Here is a 20,771-nt window from a genome sequence, read left to right on the forward strand (position 1 = left end):
TAAGTAGGACTGTGTTTCACAAAGAAACAGACATCCATCGTGGCTAAATAAATTGTTTTGTTTTAAAAAATCCAGTAATTTTTAATTAAAAACTGGACTACTAAAAATATATTGATAATTTTTTTATGGGACCAGCTTGTAAGTATATCCTTTCAGATAAAAAGAATTTTCCAAATCTGTTTCAATATAAAATTTCAATATAACTGACGGAGTTATGGGCCCATAAAAAATTTATCAAAATCGGTTCAGTAATTTAGTTTAGAAATCAAAATAACTAGTTTTGTCACAATTAAAGTCGGTTTTTTGTGAGACAATTTAATTATCTGAAGTCAAGTTGAAAATACAAAAATGTTTGAGAAATTATGTAAAAATTAATTAAATAAAAAAAAATATCAGACAATTATACGCTACAATTTTTAACCATAGTTATTGTTCAAACAATAAACAAAAATAAAAATAACTAGTTACCTATAGTATTTCATATAAGAAATAAAATAAACACGTTTAAACTGATGTTTATTTAATTTCATATAGATTAGGTATATGTACGTATATATATATATAGGCCACCCCTTCCTTTCCCGTGGGCGTCGTAAGAAACCACTAAAAGAGCGTGGGAGATGGGCAACAGCTTTTAAGATGTTCGGCAAAAGCAGAGCATCTTAAAACATCTCCGAAGCCTAACTGCGGTTGCTAATCCGTCTGCCAAGCACGGCAACTACTGGCAAAACCCCCCAAGGGGGAGGCTTATGTCCGGCAGTGGACAGTTAAAGGCGGATATGACGATGATGATGTATATATGTAAATAAATTTTTATCTAAAGAATACGAAAGAATAAGAATACATAGGCTACGGTAACCGCTTACCATCAGGTGGGACGTATGCTTGTTTGCCACCTCAGTGGTATAAAAAAAAATCTAAAGAATACAAAATTCTACTATTCACTTAGATTATTTTTTTATCTACGGAATCCTTTGTTTACGAGTCCAACTCGTATTGGACTAGTTGTTTTTTTTTTTTAGTACAGATAAGAATAATAATGTGGTTATTATTATCACACTAATCTCCCGGTAAAATAATGCTCAACTGTATGAGGACTATGCCCATAAATTACACTGTAGATTAAATAAAATATAAATATAGATAAAATATCATTTTCACATTAATACTGCATTAAGAAATATGTATTATATTGAAGCGGTTGTGTTTGGGTGAGTTGGATATTATATTTGTTACGCTTTTTTTTTCTAATGAAATTAGATTAGTAACCTCTTTTTTTTATACAACTTAGAATGGCAAATAAGCTGACGGTCGACCTGATGAAAAGTGGTAACCGTCGCCTATATACATGAGCAGTACCATGGACATAACAGAGTATACTGTTTCGCCCATGATACCCCCATGCGTTGCCATTCCTGAGGACTCAGGTGTTATTCCTCTGTACCCAGTAAATTCACGCCATATCCCACCCTTCAAACCGAAACACAGCCATGCAAACACAACTGCTTTACGGTTGAAACACGAATGGGACAGAGGTACCCAAGCAAAGGACTTTTGTACAAAGTCTCCCTCTGGTGAAAAAATTAGATTACTAACAGTAGTATATGCCGGTCAGGCACCAGTGAAAGAGGTTAGATGTGGATGGAAGTAGGTCCGGTGGCCCATCGTGACGAATTCAACAAGAATTAACCATAATATATCCATATACTGGGAGGAAAGGGATTGTTAGTAACGAGATCTAACTGACCCATTGCCAGCAATACACCCTATCACCAGAGGGAGACTTTGTACAAAAGTCGATTGCTTGGGCACCTCTGTCCCATTCGTGTTTCAACCGTGAAGCAACTGTGTTTGCATGGCTTTGTTTTGGTTTGTTAAATAATAGTTAGTTGGACAGATTACAATGAAATTTTATACACAGATTGACTGTATTCTATATTGGTACATTTGAACTCCTATTGTCTAATTTCATGTGAGCAAAACCACGGCCTAGAACTATTTCTTACAACAACCGTGATAGTTTGTACGTTTGAGTTTGTTTACTACCTTTTTTTTATGCAACTTGCAACAGCAAACAAGCTAACGGCCCACCTAATAGAAAGTGGTAACCGTCGTCTATAGACATGAGCAGTACCATTGACATAACAGAGTATACTGTTTCGCCCATGATACCTCCTATGCGTTGCCATTCCTGAGGACTCAGGGGTTATTCCTCTGTAGCATGTAAATTTACTGCCATATCTCATCTTTAAAACCGAAACACATCCATGCAAACAACTGCTTCACGGTAGAAACACGAATGAGACAGAGGTACCGAAGCAATCGACTTTTGTACAAAGTCTCCCTCTGGTGACTTCCTCGCAGATCGATCAATTGTCATGAAATTTAACATGTTTTTTTTTAAAGATTTTCCAAAAGATTTTTTTTATTTTTATTGATAATTATTTTTACTGAGTAATATACATTATAAGTAATATACATTCTAAATATCTCCGTTCAATACAATACAATAAAAAAGACTTGGACTCTTTCTGGCGTAGCGTTTGTATTGAGACACTGTAATGTACTGTTTAAATGCCTTGTAGTCCCGGCGTAGAATCGGCCACCCATTTCTTTCCCGTGAGTGTTGTAAGAGGCGACTAAGGGAACTTAATGGTCGAGATATGGGCAGCAGCATCGCTCTTAAAACATCACCAAAGCCTAACTGCGGTTGCCTACCTGCCTGCCAAGCGTGACAACTACTGGCAAAACCCCCTCTTAAAGGGGGGATAGTGTTCTATCTAATATGATTATGAATTTGTTTTAATGGAACTTAATGAAAATATAAACCAACATAGAATTGATCAAAATGATGATGATGATGATGATGATAAGACAGTCTACTGATGTCGAAATTGTAGTACAAATTAAAAATCAATTAATTGACTTGTATGTATGTTTCAATTTGTTACTATTTTCATTTAGATAGTAATGATGACTTTAATCGACTAGTGTCTTGACACATCACTTTACTTTCCGATGATCGAAAGTTCGATCCCTGCACAATGCAAAAATCGGTGAACGGTCTTATCCCAACCAGTCTGGAACAACATCTCAGACGATTTGGATTCCAAAGCCGCTCACTTCCGAGGAAGATGCAGATAGAGGTGCTCTTGAGTACTACCCGCATGATACACCGGTTTCTCTCTCTGGTCTGGCCTGGGCGCTGAACCTCGACGTAATGTGCTTCTGCTGTGGTATAGTTTGCCCTCTTAAGGAGGGTAGTTGTGAATTTTGTTTTAAAAAATAATATTCCACTTTTATTTCTGATCACAATCCATACCGTGTTAGTTCAAGACTTAGAAAACTATATTAGTTAAAGACGTTATTCAGTTCATACATCGCTGTCCACCTCCAGCTACACTGGACCCGTAACAGTACATAGCATTCCAATACCTCTGCATTGGACAGTTCGGCTTCTACGCAATTTCCTTTGGGGATACTCTTAGCGCTACTGTGGATATTATGCCACAAGACTGCCGTTCTCTTGCGCGTTATGGTTTGAAACCTATCGATATGTGTTTCCTTAACATTCCCGGATCACTGCAGTCTAAAAGTATTATTATACTAAACGCGAAAAGCTTTATAGGCCCTTTGCGAATAACTAAACCACATGTTGCAGTTACAAAATGCCTTAAATAATGTACAAACTTTTTCCGCGTAAACGGATATATTTACTAAATGGGATAAAAAGTATTCTTCTCCATCCTATCACTATCCTACAAACACATTTTCGCATTTTTCGATATTGTTAAGAATTATGTGTTTATTTTAATGTTTCTATAATAATTTTAAACTAAATGCTTTCTCTCTGTATTGGATTGGCTGTCTTATCTACGTAATTTACAACAACAACAAAGTATATATAATCTTTTCATTAAGCTCTTTTGATCGTTTTGGCTACCCCGAAGATAAAGTGAAGCTGGCATCCAGAAAACTCAGTGTGCTTAATAGAGCGAAGCAATACTTCACGCCGGATCAAGAATTAATGGATCTAAAATCGCAAATCCGATCTCATATGAAGTATTGCTGACACTTATGGGCGGGAGCACCTAGATACCATCTTGAACCATTTGACTCAGTGCAGAGACGGGCTATAAGAATTGTCGATGATCCCAGGCTTACAAGTGGTATCGAATCCTTGTCTTAGGAGAAATTTTACCACACACTGCGTGTTCTATTACTTGTACAACGGACTGTGCTCATAAAAATAGTTCAATATGATGCCCATAGCCACTTTCTACCATCGTATGGCTCGCCATCGATGAGGAATTCACTCCTTAGATCCTAGATGTGTGCATACAACGGGGTTTCAAAAATGTTTTCTTCCAAGAATGCTCAGGTTATTGTATGAACTCCCTATCGAGATTTTTCCAAGTGACTACAGCATGGGGTTTTTCAAAAAAGGGGTATAGAGGTTTCTTCAGGGTTGGCAACGCGCGCAAAATTTCTCTGGTATTGCAGACGTTCATAAGCTACGGTAACCGTTTACCATCAGGTGGACCGTATGCTTTTTTTTTCACCTCAGTATTATAAAATATATTGAAATAGATATCTAGTGTTTTTATCCTTATTTACGCGGTCAAAGCCACAGCTTGAGGGTAATCGTTAATATTATTATTTAATTTTTAATTGAGTCTAAACACAGTCTTATCATGCACTTCGTTGTGAACACCTTTAACCTTTGGCAATATTACTCACTGTTACGAACTGATTATCTCCAGGAGAGAAGGGATTATGAGTTATGGAGACCAGCGACTTTATTACTAGCAATATCTTTAACTAATATTATAAATGCGAGAGTGAGTTTGTTCGTTACGCTTTCACGTCTAAACTGTTGAATAGATTATGATGAATTTTGGTATAGAGATAGATGGAACCCTGGGCTGGTTATAGGATACTTTTTCTCCCGGTAACTAATTCGGTGAGTACAAAAATATCAAATAAAAAAATTTTTACCACACAAACAAATGTTGCACTTACAAAAAACATAGTGTTGTCTTTTACACAGTCCAGATGTTATTATGGAATTAAAGTGGTATTATAGTTCAATCTTATTAATATAATAAATGCGATATTTTGATTTTGAATGCGAAACGATTGATCGATGGATGTAACTCTTTTCAGCATAAACTACTGGACGGATTATTTTTTTTTTTTTTTTTTTTTTTTTTTTTATAAAACTTAGAATTGACGGCCCACCTGATGGAGTGGTAACCGTCGCCTATACATGAGCAGATTTTCACCATGGACATAACAGAGTATACTGTTTCGTCCATGATATCCCAACCATCTGGACGTTGCCATTCCTGAGGACTCAGGTGTTATTCCTCTGTACCCAGTAAATTCATCCATATCCAGCACAGTATTTCAAACCGAAACACAGCCATGCAAACACAACTGCTTCACGGTTGAAACACGAATGGGACAGGGTTACCCAAGCAATCGACTTTTGTACAAAGTCTCCCTCTGGTGATTAATTTAATGTATAATAATGGAATGGTAACGCCTGCGCTAATAGTATACGCTGGCGGGGCACCAGTGACAGATGATAGGTGAGAATGAAAAGGCAGGTCAGTTAGCCCATCGTGATGAGTACACTTGGAATTCAGCACGATGGTTTCCAGGGGTTATCACGTGGTAGTCGACCTGATAGGGTAGATTGCTAGCAATGGGACTAGTAGTCCGCATTACTAACAATCCCTCTCCCCCTACTGGATGGATTTTAATGAAATTAATATACTGGTAGGTTATGTCCTAACTTGGCACATAGGATATTACGCGGGCAAAGTCGCAGAATACTAGTAGTATATAATTAAATAAAACTGACAACTTAGTCCACCAGTAGTTTACTAGAGGGAAACTTTGTACAAAAGTCGTTTGCTTCGGCACCTCTGTCCCATTCGTGGTTCTACCGTGAAGCAGTTGTGTTTGCATGGCTGAGGTTCGGTTTGAAGGGTGGGGATATGACAGTGAATTTACAGTCCTCAGAAATGGCAACGCATGGGAGGTATCATGGGCGAAACAGTATACTCTGTTATGTCCATGGTACTCCTTTGGTACGACATGTTACTGGTAAGGTGGGCCGTCAGCTTGCCCGTCTAAGTTGCATAAAAATTTTTTCGTAACAAGTAACTTTTAATATTTTTTGTTTTTTTTTTTTTTATACACAGAATAAAACTAAATCTTTGTACAAATAGGTAGATTTGTTTACAAGTTCTTTTCAATCGTCACTGTTTATTATTTTACTGCCGGGTTTGGAACACTGTTATCTGCTGTGAATAAACCACAAGAAACTCAACATTTAATCCTTTTAATTTGCTTATGTATAAGATAACTTTATATATGACACGATACTGTGACTATAATTAGCACTGAGTTTCTATTGTGAATCGTTTAAAGCTACGTTGTTACCACCTAAATATGAATTACGTAACTGTGGTAAAGATTAGTAGTTTATAATAAGTGCTTTATATTATTCTCAAATTCGTGTATAATATAGTATATATCATATATGTGTAAGTATATTTGTTATTCATATATATTTATTTGTTTATATATGTAATTTTAGTGTGTATGTATATCAATAATTAGTAGTACCGCATTCGAGTATTCTGACATTTCCCTATGGTTGACTGGGAGAGAATGCTTTTAGCATTAAGTCCGCCATGTACACATATTTGTACTAATGAATAAATAAATAAAAATAAATAAATACTAAGGTTGTCTGTAGGAGATCGTCCTAGCGATAAGACCGCCTTTGTACCTTTATGTATATATTTTAATCTATAGTTTATGCTACTGTATTTTGCTTGGATTGTTCAATTGTCATTGTATATTTTTACGTTAGTGGTGTAATAAAGAGTTAAATAAATAATTATATACTAAACTCTGATGTCAATGAACTACAATATCGATTTTTTATAACACATACGACTACACAGTTTATTTTTGTCTCATTCAATTAACATGACAATATTCTAATCGCGCGAAAATGACACGATTTTTTTTATTTTAACAATTTTAAAGTCTCTTCTGGCCTTAGCTTCTGGCTAACTGATTTTCGATCCATTTTTAATTTTCAATCTTTCTGTTCAATTAACTAGCTGTTCCCGCGACTTCTTTCTCTTGCTAATCGGTCGTTATTACCTAATATACAGTCAGATGATTTGTTTTTAATATATTAAACTTTATTTTTGGGTATTTTTTTACTTTTAAAATTTCTACGTCACGGTTTGAAATCGCTCTTATAAGTAACCAATTACTTTTTTCCTTTTTAGAGCTCTGATCACCGCGAGATTATGTAGCAGTGAATTGTCATTCCCTCCAGGATTTAAATTCGGAGTGGCGACTGCAGCATACCAAATAGAAGGAGGATGGAATATCAGTGGTTTGATTTTTTTTTACCTCTTCAAATTTTAATATGCCTTTTTTCCCGCGCAAAGATTTTTTTTTTTTATTTTTTCCAAATCGGATATGATCAAAGAGCGTAGCCCATACAGCCTAATCATAGACGGCTGAATATTTATTGGCGCAATTTTTTTTTACATCTATACTTCTACATCAAATTGTACAGTTCAAATAAATAAATCGAATCAAACCTACGTGAATAAATCAAAAATATTGGACTTAGTTCTTACTTGAGTTTAGAAATAAATATAGTTATATAATTATTTGCAATAAATTTATAATAGAACTGTGCGGAAAAAAATATATATTATTTAAATTAAATCATGTAAGATTTAAACATTAACACGAAAAGGACAGGCATAAACGTTGTTGATTTAAAAAAAAACATAGATTAAAAAAATACTGGCAAATTTAGAATATAATTTTTTAACTTATTTAAAAAATTAACGATTCTAAATATTAAACTTTTTAATATATCGGTTTAAAAACATTTTTAGATAAGAGTCACAGCATATGGGACACATATACACATGAACATGAAATGGGAATAGCTGATCACTCCACGGGAGACGTCGCTTGCGACTCCTACCATCTTTGGAGACGAGATATTGAGTTGTTGACTGAGTTAGGAGTCGACTTCTACAGGTAATTAAAAGAGACAGTAAATATATGTTTATTAGATAACACACACATGAAAATACACAATAATTTTAACTTTAAAATATTGTACTTAAACCTACATACGAGTATATCGAATAAAATAGGCCTCCGTTCAGCTTATATAAATAAAGAACTGTATTTATTACCTTCCCCCCCCCCCCCCCCCCCCGCATTTATCCCCACCCCTTCCTCTTGCAGTGCAATGCGTTAGATTCGAGAATAATGAAACACGCTCGTTGATGTAAACTGGTGTACTTCAGATTTACATGAGGAATACTATTGTCTCAACTATTTACAATTTTCTTTTATAGTAACTGGTACGTGATAATGCATATATTAAGAAGTTATTTAATGTTCCATGCATTCCAACATGTTTCATGGAACGTGCCACAAGCTACAAAACCATATCACAGCAGTGTTTCTCTATAGACTCTTTAAACCACGTATTATAAACATTGTTTTCTCACTGTGATTATTTCTTGTAATTGTTTATATTTATAATAAATTTACTATTGTAATCTTTTGGAGGAAACAATAAACAGTATCTATCTATCTATAACAAAAAAACTATGTCTATTGTAAATGTGAATTTAAAAATGTTTCAATGGAAGTTTATTATTCAGTCACGGTTGAAGTGGTATGAATTACAAATTAGTACACAGACAGAGTCTTCTTTTTTTATACCACAGAGATGGTAAACAAGCATACAGCCTGTCGGTTATTGTAGTCTATGGACGCTGGTAACACTAGGGATGTCACGTGCGCGTTGCCAACCCTAAAGAACCCTTAATATACCATTTTTGAAAAACTTCATACTGTAGTCTCTAGGAAAAACCTCGGCTGGGAGCTCGTTCCACATCCTGAGCGTTCGCGGGAAAAAATTACATTTTTTTTTATACAACTTAAAATGGCAAACAAGCTGACGGCCTACCTGATGGAAAGTGGTAACCGTCGCCTATAGACATGAGCAGTACCATGGACATAACAAAGTATACTGTTTCTCCCATGATACCCCCCATGCGTTGCCATTCCTAAGGACTCAGATGTTATTCCTCTGTACCCAGTAAATTCACGCCATATCCCACCCTTCAAATCGAAACACAGCCATGCAAACATAACTGCTTTACGGTTGCAACACGAATGGGACAGAGGTACCCAAGCAATCGACTTTAAACGATAAGTTTAGACAAGTGACGCTTCAGAATCGACCCCAACGACGGACTTATTCCTTAGAGGATCTCTTACAAAGATCAGGAATATTCATTCATTCTTTCTTAATTTTCATTTCTTTTCTCATATTTATTGTGAAATTTAAGGTTCTCTATATCATGGACCCGTCTAATGCCGTCTGGATACCCAAATCGAATCAGCAAAGACGGGACTAAATACTACAATAATTTAATTGATGAATTACTTGCAAGAGGAATCGAACCTATAGTCACCCTATACCATTGGGACCTACCCCAACAATTGCAGTATCTTGGTAAGAAGTAAAATTACAGGATAAGAGAAAAACCACCCTCGGTTGTTGGGTATGATATCACGTGAAAGATACTATGATCATCACAGTGTATACGAGTCCTTGATGCTGTTCTAGTCTATAGGCGACGGCTACCACTTCCCGGATTCCTTTTCCCCACTTTATTTCATACCTCAAGCATCCCAGGGATGAAACCTAAGCAATAATGGCAACTAAGGAAACCAGATACCAGATAGCCGGGTACAGGGCACAATATAGGATATTCTGTCTTGAGGACCGGGCGATTACGTGATTTATATTTCTCTCTCTCTCTCTTTTCATTTAAGAGTTTCTTCTTGTCGGTGCAATTAATTCATGCATCTTCTTCCAGCCAGCTCTATCCCAGGCCATATCCTTGACCTCCCTATACGACATGACACCTAGTGTTTCTTTTATCTGTCTCATGTAGTTATTCCTCGGTCTTCCTCTTCCTCTTTTGCCATGTCAATTCACATACCGAATTATAAAATCCAGAGTGTATTCAACAGACAAAACTCTATAAGAGGAGGGTCTATTATTTTTGTAAATAGAAATATTAAAGTTAAAAAGCGTAAAGATATAGTAGCATCTCTATTCTTCCTTCTACTATACTCTTTAAGAAATCGTCATGTCGTATAAGGTGGCCCAGCATTTTGCCTCTTCTATTCTCTATTGTTTTAATTAATATTCGTTTCTCGTTCACCCTTTTCAAGACTTCCTCGTTGGTTACTTTTTCTTTCTGGTAATAGCCGGTAAATAATCATCCAGCTATTAATACGGGATATATTAAGAAATAATAGAATTTCATCGTGCCTCCGATCAAACCGTTTATAATTACTCCTCTCCATCCAAAGGTTGCCTGGAAGAAATCGCTTTTAGCGATAAGGCCGCCCATTGTTTTCTCATTGTGATTATTTCTTGTAATTGTTTATATTTATAATAAGTTTACTATTATAATCTTTTGAAAGAAACTATAATGAGTAGTTTCTTCCAAAAGATTACAATAGTAAAGTGTGTTAATAGTGGCGTGAATTTACAGGGTATAGAGGAATAACACCTGAGTCCTCAGGAATGGCAACTCATGGGGGGTATTATGGGCGGAACAGTATACTCTGTTATGTCCATGGTACTGCTCATGTCTATAGGCGACAGTTACTACTTTCCATGAGGTGGGCCGTCAGCTTGTTTGCCATTCTAAATTATATAAAAAAAAGAGTATCAATGTATCTATCTATCTATTCTGTCTTAAGGATCGGGCGATTGGCGTGATTTATATTTATATTTTCTTTTTTGCAGGCGGCTGGACGAATCCATACATAACTGACTGGTTCGCGGAATACGCAAGGGTCGTCTTCTCTTTATTCGCTGATAGGGTAAAGATTTGGGTCACAATCAACGAACCCGTTATCATTTGTGATGCCTCATACAGCACTCCGATAATGGCGCCGGCTACCTTGATCCCAGATAATATTGGCACATATATATGCAATAAGAACGTACTAATTGCTCACGCCAAAGCCTACAGGATATATGATAAGGAATTTAGGCCGAAATATCATGGTGAGTTTAAATCATCATCATCACATTGTTTTTTGTTGGGTGAAAATGGAATGATAACCCCGCCTGCGGTTACGGTATACACTGTCGGGACACCATAGATTGATAAGAATGAAACCAGTTAGCCCATCATGATGAATTCATCAGAAATTAACCATGATAGTTTCCAGGGCGGACCGCGTGGAGGTCGATTGCTTGGGTACCTCTGTCCCATTCGTGTTTCAACCGTGAAGCAGTTGTATTTGCATGGCTGTGTTTCGGTTTGATGGGTGGGATATGGCGTGAATTTACTGGGTACAGAGGAATAACATCTGAGTCCTCAGGAATAGCAACGCATGGGGGGTATCATGGGCGAAACAGTATACTCTGTTATATCCATGGTACTGCTCATGTCTATAGGCGACGGTTACCACTTTCCATCAGGTGGGCCGTCAGCTTGTTTGCCATTCTAAGTTGTATAAAAAAAAAGGTAGCGATAATTTTAATGCCTAGTCTATTATGATTTACGGAAATGATAGACGTCTTAACATTATAGTAGAGGATTTAAAAATCGAATTGACAGTAGCTGCGTTCAAATAATCACGATACCGTCACAAGCGCGTCGGGATCTTATATATTCATAAATACCCATTCTTCTGCTGTTTTTGATGCGATGTACATATTGACGGCGTTTCTATATTATATTATCCAAGCAAGACATATTTACAACAATTCACAAGTGCATCGTGTGTAACGATCACGAATTGATAACACTAATATTTATATCAATACCCAGATTACGGCAATAATAAAACTCTTATGATTATTATCGTATCGATTAATAAACTTAAAAAATACTTTAAAAAGAACATGTTCATTTTTAAAACGCCCGCAGTACACCTGCAATGCCGCTGGTGTTGTGGCTGATCATGGGCGGCGGTAGTCACTTACCATCAGGTGAGCCGCATGCTCGTTTGTGTTGTAAAAAAAATTGGAAAAGATAACGATGAAAAATATAAGCAAATTGAGAACCCCATCTTATGTTTACCAGAGGGAGACTTTGTACAAAAGTCGATTGCTTGGGTACCTCTGTCGCATTCGTGTTTCTACCGTGAAGCAGTTGTGTTTGCATGGCTGTGTTTCGGTTTCAAGGGTAGGATATGGCGTGAATTTACAGGGTACGGAGGATTAACATCTGAGTCTTCAGGAATGGCAACGCATGGGGTATCATGGACGAAGCAATATACTCTGTTATGTCCATGCTACTGCTCATGTCTATAGGCGACGGTTACCACTTTCCATCAGGTGAGCCGTCAGCTTGTTTGCCATTCTAAGTTGTATAAAAATAAAAAATGTTTGAACTCAGAAGAATCTTTTAGTTAATTTTGATATCTAATATGTTGATAAAATTAGTATAGAATGAATATGAAAGTAAAGCTTTTATGTTTAGTATTTAATCTCGAACAATGAAAGTTTTAGATTTGATGAAAATATCACGTTCGAATCTTTTCCATTGAAGTCAGATAAATAATAATGAATATAAACATTAAGGGCCAACAAGAAGGGCCAAATTAAAAGTACCCGTAACCGGCGAGCATGTATGAAAAGATTGATGAATGTGGAAGAAGCGAAAGAGGTTTGTTTGAATCGAAGCATTTGGCGTTCCATTGTTTCTGCCTAACCTAATGGGAGACAGGCGTGACAGATATGTATGTATGTATGTATAAACATTTGAATATTTAAAACTGTACCATTGTTTTGGTATACATAAACGTTATTTATACAATTTCCTTTGCAGGAATGGTATCAATTGTCAACAACATTATATGGGTAGAACCAGTAAGCAAAGAGTATACGGACGTAACAAATCTAGCATTACAAAATTTGGTAAGCATTCAATTGAAGGTAATATGCTTTTTTTTTTAATATTTTGAAAACATAGTTGGACCAAGTGAGAAAACTCCTGTATTTCTCTTGGTGATCTTTTCATTATTCTTCTCTTCCATCAGAATATCTGAATTTATTATACAGATTTTCCAGACAAAATTGTACTCATTTAAATGGGTTTTTAATGGATTTTTTCCACATATTTGACAGCATTTTGACACTCGTTTTTCCTGATACAATTTTCCACTTAAACATAAGAAATTGTACCACATATTTTGCAGTGGTCCCGGTATAGAATGGATAACCCCTTCTTTTTCCGTAGGTGTCGTAAGAGCTGACTAAGGGAACTTAATATTAGAGGGATGGGCAGCAGCGTCCCTCTTAAAACACCATCAAAGATTAACTGCCTGGTAATAATTGCCATTATTGGCAAAATCCTCTTTATTGTGAACAAGTATATACAGCAGTGGACGGTTAACGGCTGATATGTGATGATTTTAAAAGTTTAATTAAACCAAATTCTGCTTATTTTAAATATAGATCTTAAGCGAACCGTCATTTTCTTGTGCTCTTTCAATTTTCCCACTAAACATGAATTTAACTTTTATACTATAAAAGTGGTAACCACTACCAGTTTCCACCTGGTGTACCGTAAGCTTGTTACCATTCTACGTTACATAAAATAAATATTATTATTATGATAAGTATAATTTAACTATTATAAAGATAAATGAATGAAAGAAAGAAAGATTCTGAGTATAAATATTAATCTTCCAGGCAGGGCGATTTACTCACCCCGTGTATTCGAAAGAAGGCGGTTGGCCCCCGGAATTTGAGAAGTTAATCGCTGAAATAAGCAAAAGTCAAGGATACCACACAACGAGACTACCCGCTTTCACCAAAGAAGAAGTTGAGTTAGTAAAAGGTTAGATTTTTTAAAGCATTGCAATATCCGTGGTACCCCACATGAGTGATCATTTCTGAGGGCTAAATTATTATGTCTCCATACCATATAGATAGATAGATAGATACTCTTTATTGTTTCCTCCAAAAGCTTACAATAGTGAACTTATTATAAATATAAATAAATACAAGAAATTATCACAATGAGAAAACAATGGGCGGCCTTATCGCTAAGAGCGATCTCTTCCAGGCAACCTTCGAATGGAGAGGAGTAATTATAAACAATTTGGTACATATACAACCATATCATCATCATCTCAGCCATTATCTGTCCATTGCTGAACATAGGCCTCACCCATAGACTGCCATAACAGTCCTGAGCCACCTGCATACACTTACTCCCTGCAATGAATTTCAAGTTGTCACTCCATCTAGTGGAGTGTCATCCTATACTGCGTTTGCATGTATGGGGTCCACTCAGGAACCTTTCTTCCTCATTGGTTATCGGTTTGCTACTTCAACTTGCTTATACTTCGAGCTATGTCGGTCATTTTCTTTTGCGGATATCGTCGTTTCGGATTCCGTCACGCAAAGAAACTCGGAGCATAGCCTTCTACACAGCTCGCAAAGTAATTTGAAGCTTTCACATATGGGCAACCGTGTAGGACCATGTTTCAGTTCCATAAATCCTCACTAGCAATAAGCAATACAACCGTATTTTTTTTTACGCTAGTGGCGTCGACTTTACAAAGCTGATTCCGTGTGTCCCGGTAGGTAGGTTGGCGTGAATTTACTGGGTACGGAGGAATAACACCTGAGTCCTCGGGAATGGCAACGCATGGAGGGTATCATGGGCGAAACAGTAATCTGTTATGTCCATGGTTCTGCTTATGTCTATAGGCGACGGTTACCACTTTCCATCAGGTGGGCCGTCAGCTTGTTTGCCATTCTAAGTTGTATAAAAAAAAAGCTTTTTAATATATTATATTAGTGCTTTTCGATATTTCATAGTATTTCACTATAAAATATTATCATAGCTTTATATTGAATATTATATGATTTTAAATTAAAAAAAATGTTCGAAATTTTCTTGATAAAATTTTCACTGGTTTTCAATTCAGAATAATAGTCTGAATTCATTGTTTCGATTTTTGCTAACCTGCCCCTTACACCCTGTATATATATCCAATGTTACTGGTATAAGAGATATTAAAAAATAATGGATAGGTACGAGGAGTTTTTTTTTTAATGGGTGATAATGGAATGGTAACCCCGCCTGCGCTATCGGAATACGCTGACGGAGTACCAGTGAAGAATGATAGGTGAGGATGTAGCAGGTCAGTTGGCCCATCGTGACGAATTCAACAAGAATTGTTCACGATGTATTCCAGGAGGAACCACGTATAGGTCGACTTTATAGGGCATATTGCTAGCACTGGGGCTGTCAAACTCTATTGCTAACAATCCCTTTCCCCCCGATACGAGGGGTTGTAATAATACCAATAATATTATAATATAATCAATAGATACAAAAACAATATTTTTTAAGAATTTTATTTATGTTTGAATTTGTGAATACGTTTTCTCCAGGTTCGTATGATTATTTTGGCTTGAACCATTACACCAGCAGGCGGATACGAAAGACTAGACCTGATGAACACCCGCAACGGAACTTATTTTTAAGCGAACCGGATCTTAATTATATTTTTGAGCTTGATCCTGACTGGACGATCGGTTGTAACGGTTGGCTTGCGGTGTGTATATTTAAAAATATTCTATAAACAAAATCTGAAATTAAAACATGAGACAAAGAATCGAAGCACTTACCATATAATACTGACTTATGAAACTCTTAAAGTCTGTAAATTGAAATAGCAATAATCCGATCATGGACGGCGATGGTCACTCACCATCAGGTGAGCCGCATGCTTGTTTGCCCCCTGTGTTATAAAAAAAAATCTTTTTACAAAATTGCCCATAAAACAAATATCATATTTTCATACATAAGAGTAAATATTATCGTTATGGTTCTTGTATGTATATATTATTTCTTTTTATACACGCTTATTATTATATTACTAGAAACAAGCTGACGGCCCACCTGATGGAAAGTGGTAACCGTCGCCTATAGACATGAGCAGTACCATGGACGTAACAGAGAATACTGTTTCGCCCATGATATCCCCCATGCGTTGCCATTCCTGAGGACTCAGCTGTTATTCCTCTGGACCCAATAAATTCACGCCATATCCCACCCTTCAAACCGAAACAGCCATGCAAACAACTGCTTCACGGTTGAAACACGAATTGGAAAGAGGTACCCAAGCAATCGACTTTTGTACAAAGTCTCCCTCTGGTAAATGGGATGCATGCATTACCATTCCTGAGATCTAAGAGTTATATCTCCGAATCTTGTAATCTTACAACCACATTACCCCAAAACCGAAATACAGCCATGCTGTGCTTAGCAGAAACACAAATAGGACAAACATACTCATGTAGATGACGTATTTTTTTAAAGGAACACCAACAACATATTGCGCAAGTGACTTTGTACAAAATCTTTTTTTTTTTTTTGTATAATAATCAAAATATTTGCAGTTATACCCTGAGGGATTTCGTCGCTTGTTGACTTGGATCAAGAAGGAATATGGAGATATCAAAATATTGATCACAGAGAATGGATACCCAACAAAGCAAACAAATTACTTGAATGACGAAGACAGAATACAATTCTACAAAGATTATCTTAAACAGGTAAAGATTTAATATATTATTCTACAAAAAAAGAAAGGGTGCATCGAGGGTGTAAACAGTTTTTAGGTTTCCGTACCGAAAAGATACAAAGAAACGCTTATGGTGCGACTTTGTCCGTCCGTCCGTCTATCACAGCACTATATTATAGCAACCGCTAATGCTATCGATTTGGAATTTGGAATAGTTTTAGATATTTGAATAGAAACAACTGAAAAATATTTCTGTTTTCTCAAAAATCCAAAAATTTAAAATTGAGCAACTTTAATTTGGTTGCTTGAAAATTTTTAAGATTTAGAGGGTTTTTTTCTTTATTTTTTGTTTATTTTCCGCTTAACTCGTCACCAGTCCTAAACGTTACACTCCTCTCAACTTCGCCCCTCGACAAAATAAATATAAATACAGCAATGTGAGCAACAATGTGTAACCAAACAGTTAATACTAGGCTCCAATCAGCGATCTAATAGATCCTTTAAATTTCTTGATAATGCCTCGTTTAAAGATCAAACACATGTAACAACATGTGCGTAGACTAAATAACGATTATAGATTGACGACTAACGGAGACGGTCGTAGTACTACTACTAATAATAATCAATCTTTAAACGTTAGCAGTTGCCCACATACTAATGGTAGTGGAATTAAACAAAATAATTCTAAACAAATAAACAGTGATATTTTTTTTTATACAACTTAGAATGGCAAACAAGCTGACGGCCCACCTAATGGAAAGTGGTGACCGTCGCCTATAGACATGAGCAGTACCATGGACATAACAGAGTATACTGTTTCACCTAGGGGGTATCCCTATGCGTTGCCATTCCTGAGGACTCTGGTGTTATTCCTCTGTATCCAGTAAATTCACGCCATATCCCACCCTTCAAACCGAAACACAGCCATGCAAATACAACTGCTTCACGGTAGAAACACGAATGGGACAGAGGTGCACAAGCATTCGACTTTTTTACAAAGTCTCCCTCTGGTGGACTTCCACAAGATGGAATCTAATTCAGTGAACTAATTTTTGTATTCCTAGACAATAATTCTGTTTGAATATACAGTGAGTAATATAAATTCCTTACTGACAAGCGTATTACCAATATTACAGATGATGCTAGCTATCTATGAAGACGGAGTGAATGTCATAGGATATACTGCCTGGAGTTTGATAGACAACTTCGAATGGATGGATGGATATAGGTGAGTAAATGTTGGCTCAAACTATATAGGTATATTTTATTTAATAAGTGAAAATGAACTGGAACTGAAAATGAATCTGTTTCCTGGAGGATAAAAATTAAGATGAGGATAAACTTAGGTCAGTTGGCACATCGTAATGCACCAAGAATTAATTCCGATATTTTCCGGTAGGCGCCGCGTGGTGATCGATCTGACAGGGTATATTACTAGCAAAGAAGTAACTAATTCACATTACTAACAATCCCCTTCCTTCAACTTCCTTCTTCTGACTGTTGCCCTAATTTATTTGGGGTTCGACCAGATCCATCTCCCTAGAACCACGTCTATCATATATGTATGTGTGTTAAATTTTTTGTGATTATTATTCCTCTCCACCCAAAAGGTGAAAGAGAAAGATGAAAAAGATCGTTTTCCGCAATAAGGCCGCCCATTGTTTTTTAACAACTCCTTCACTTTATTGGAGGAAGGGGAGAGGTAAGGGATTGTTAATCCCTTACTCCTCCCCTTTCCTTCATATTACTATGATTGTTATTGGATCTAAAATCTCGTTTGCTAGCAAAATACCCTGTCAGGTTTCTCTTAGAAATCATCGCGGTTAATACTTGACGCTTAGATACGACTATGTGGTATTTTTTATTATCTATTGAATTGGCAGTTTTTGTTCTTTTATTGGCACTTTTATTTTTATAGTGGCACTTTTTGTTCCTATAGTGGCACTCTTTATTATTATAATAGTACTTATAATAATTACATTTACTGTTTATTTTTAGTATCAAATTTGGCCTATACGAGGTGAACTTCACGGACCCCCAGCACACGCGTACACCCAGAAAATCAGCCAAATTCTACGCGGACCTTATTAAAAACCAAAAACAGATTGAGGCACAAAATAAAAGTCGTAAATTTTACACGTTGTGTTCATATTTACTCCTTATAATACTGATTGCACTGGCAACTGTGATGTTTTCCGTCTGTTGGAAAACAAAAGCTGATATTAATGCGAAAAAACGGAAAGAAATGGAAGCGAATTCTGAGCTTCTCATGGAAGAAGTGTCTAAATTTTCTTAGCATCATTCTTGTTATTTTATAATAATAAAAAAATATTTATAAAATGGAATGTATTCTTTTTTTAACATAATAATTATAATATTAGCTTAAAATTGTCAAATATCGAAAACAAAGCATAATTTGAAATAGTACAAGTTTTTGTTTTCATTTAACTGGAATTAAAAAAGAAAGAGGTTATATATTCGATTGTATATTTTTTTGTATGTAGGCCCGCTGATTTCTCCATTATGAACCGATTTCAAAAATTACTTTCTTATTCGATAGAGTATACTCCTGAAGTGGTCTATTTGGTACCAAGTCAGGATCTAATGATGGGATTCCAAAGAAATCGAGGGCAATTGTCAAATTTTATAGGCGCATATTCGGTGTTCTATATTTTTTTAGAACTCAATGATCAACATGGAGTATTTGAAAATCCTAATGCTAATGATTGTAAAAATTATAGTTTAATACAAACATACATAGTTTGAGCGTGTTTTTATTAAGGTAAGAAAAATTTTAATGGAAAATCCTACTAATTTTATGAATGATTCAAGATTTCTTTTTTTCAAGATTCAAGATTTATTTATTTGTAAAACATGCGTATAAATACATGCAGATGTTGACAATATAATATCGTTCGACATGTTTAGCCTGTACGGCATACAAACATATGTAGTACACAGTACACAGATAGTTCACATTATACATGATGTTTGAATGTATAGATTTTTTATAACATACGGGACAAACAAGCATGCGGCTCAACTGATGGTAGTTACCGCCGCAACGGATCAGGCAGGTGTGTTGCCGGTCTTTTAAGAACGTATAACCCATAAGTTTGTAGGGAAGGGATTGATAGCCATGCAGATTACCAGTCGCATTGCTAGCAAAGTAGACAGATCGACCTCCACACGGCCCCCCCCTGGAAACCATCGTGCTGAATTCTAGGTGTATTCATCACGATAGGCTAACTGACCTGTCACACCTATCATCCCTCACTGGTACCTCGCCAACGTATACTGTTAACGCAATGGGGTTACCCTTCTATCATCGTCCATTAAAAAAAAGATGACCCGTTATTTTTGTACTTCATCACCACATGGAGAATGGTTATTTCATTATAACAAAATTGTAAAGATAGAAGAAGAAGAAAGAAAGAAATAATTTATTCGAAGAAGCATGCGGCCCACACAGTAGCGCACAAAACAAGAACAAAAGAAATCAAAACAAAAGAAAATAAATAATAAAAATAAAAATAAAAAGGATAAAATTTATTAGTTAAAAAAAAAGTTAGTCTAAGTTGCTGAAAACTATTATCATAACATTAAACATGCAAGTAAACCGAAGTAGGTAATCTAAAAAACATGCTTAAAACCACATGACATGAGAAGGGAAAGGGATTGTTAGTAATGGGAACTAACAGCCCTATTGGCGGCAATACGGGTTCACTTCCACGCGGTGCCCCGTGGATGCCATCGTGGTTAATCTTATGACATTCATTTTATTTATTTATTCATTAGTACAAATATGTGTACATGGCGGACTTAATGCTAAAAGCATTCTCTCCCAGTCAACCATAGGGAAGTGTCAGAATACTCGAATGTGGTACTAGTAATTATTGATATACATACATACTAAAATTACATATATAAACGAATAAATATATATGAATAACAAATACACTTACATATATATGATATATACTATATTATACACGAAATTGAGAATAATATAAAGCACTTACTGCCCGGATAAAGATAAAAAGTGAGCGTGAACGCTTTTTTTGAAAGAGGGTTTAGTCTATAGTCATTCATCAAGGTGGGCCACCTACCAT

General features: G+C 36.0%; 1 protein-coding gene across 1 annotated transcript; it reads left to right on the forward strand.

The window, feature by feature from the left end:
• The first annotated feature begins 1,066 nt into the window (after nt 1-1,066).
• On the forward strand, nt 1,067-18,999 carry LOC113513597 (myrosinase 1-like). The gene is made up of 11 exons (XM_031912212.2): nt 1,067-1,211; nt 7,320-7,429; nt 7,947-8,094; nt 9,426-9,592; nt 10,904-11,167; nt 12,942-13,030; nt 13,808-13,955; nt 15,524-15,687; nt 16,535-16,690; nt 17,796-17,887; nt 18,658-18,999. Exons 1-11 carry the CDS (start codon nt 1,183-1,185, stop codon nt 18,953-18,955), a joined length of 1,665 nt encoding a protein of 554 aa, XP_031768072.2. The 5' UTR covers nt 1,067-1,182; the 3' UTR covers nt 18,956-18,999.
• The last annotated feature ends 1,772 nt before the right edge of the window (nt 19,000-20,771 follow it).

The sequence above is a fragment of the Galleria mellonella genome, unplaced genomic scaffold (genome assembly GCF_026898425.1).
Source record: "Galleria mellonella isolate WM207_F2 unplaced genomic scaffold, CSIRO_AGI_GalMel_v1 utg1053, whole genome shotgun sequence".
In the NCBI taxonomy this organism is placed as follows: domain Eukaryota; kingdom Metazoa; phylum Arthropoda; class Insecta; order Lepidoptera; family Pyralidae; genus Galleria; species Galleria mellonella.

Excerpts from the sequence above, each read along its gene's own strand:
- LOC113513597 (XM_031912212.2), top strand. The coding sequence starts at position 1,183 with ATGTATTATATTGAAGCGGTTGTGTTTGG. Across the intron at positions 13,031-13,807 it reads ATCTAGCATTACAAAATTTG|GCAGGGCGATTTACTCACCC; the intron begins GTAAGCATTCAA and ends TTAATCTTCCAG. Across the intron at positions 17,888-18,657 it reads GAATGGATGGATGGATATAG|TATCAAATTTGGCCTATACG; the intron begins GTGAGTAAATGT and ends GTTTATTTTTAG.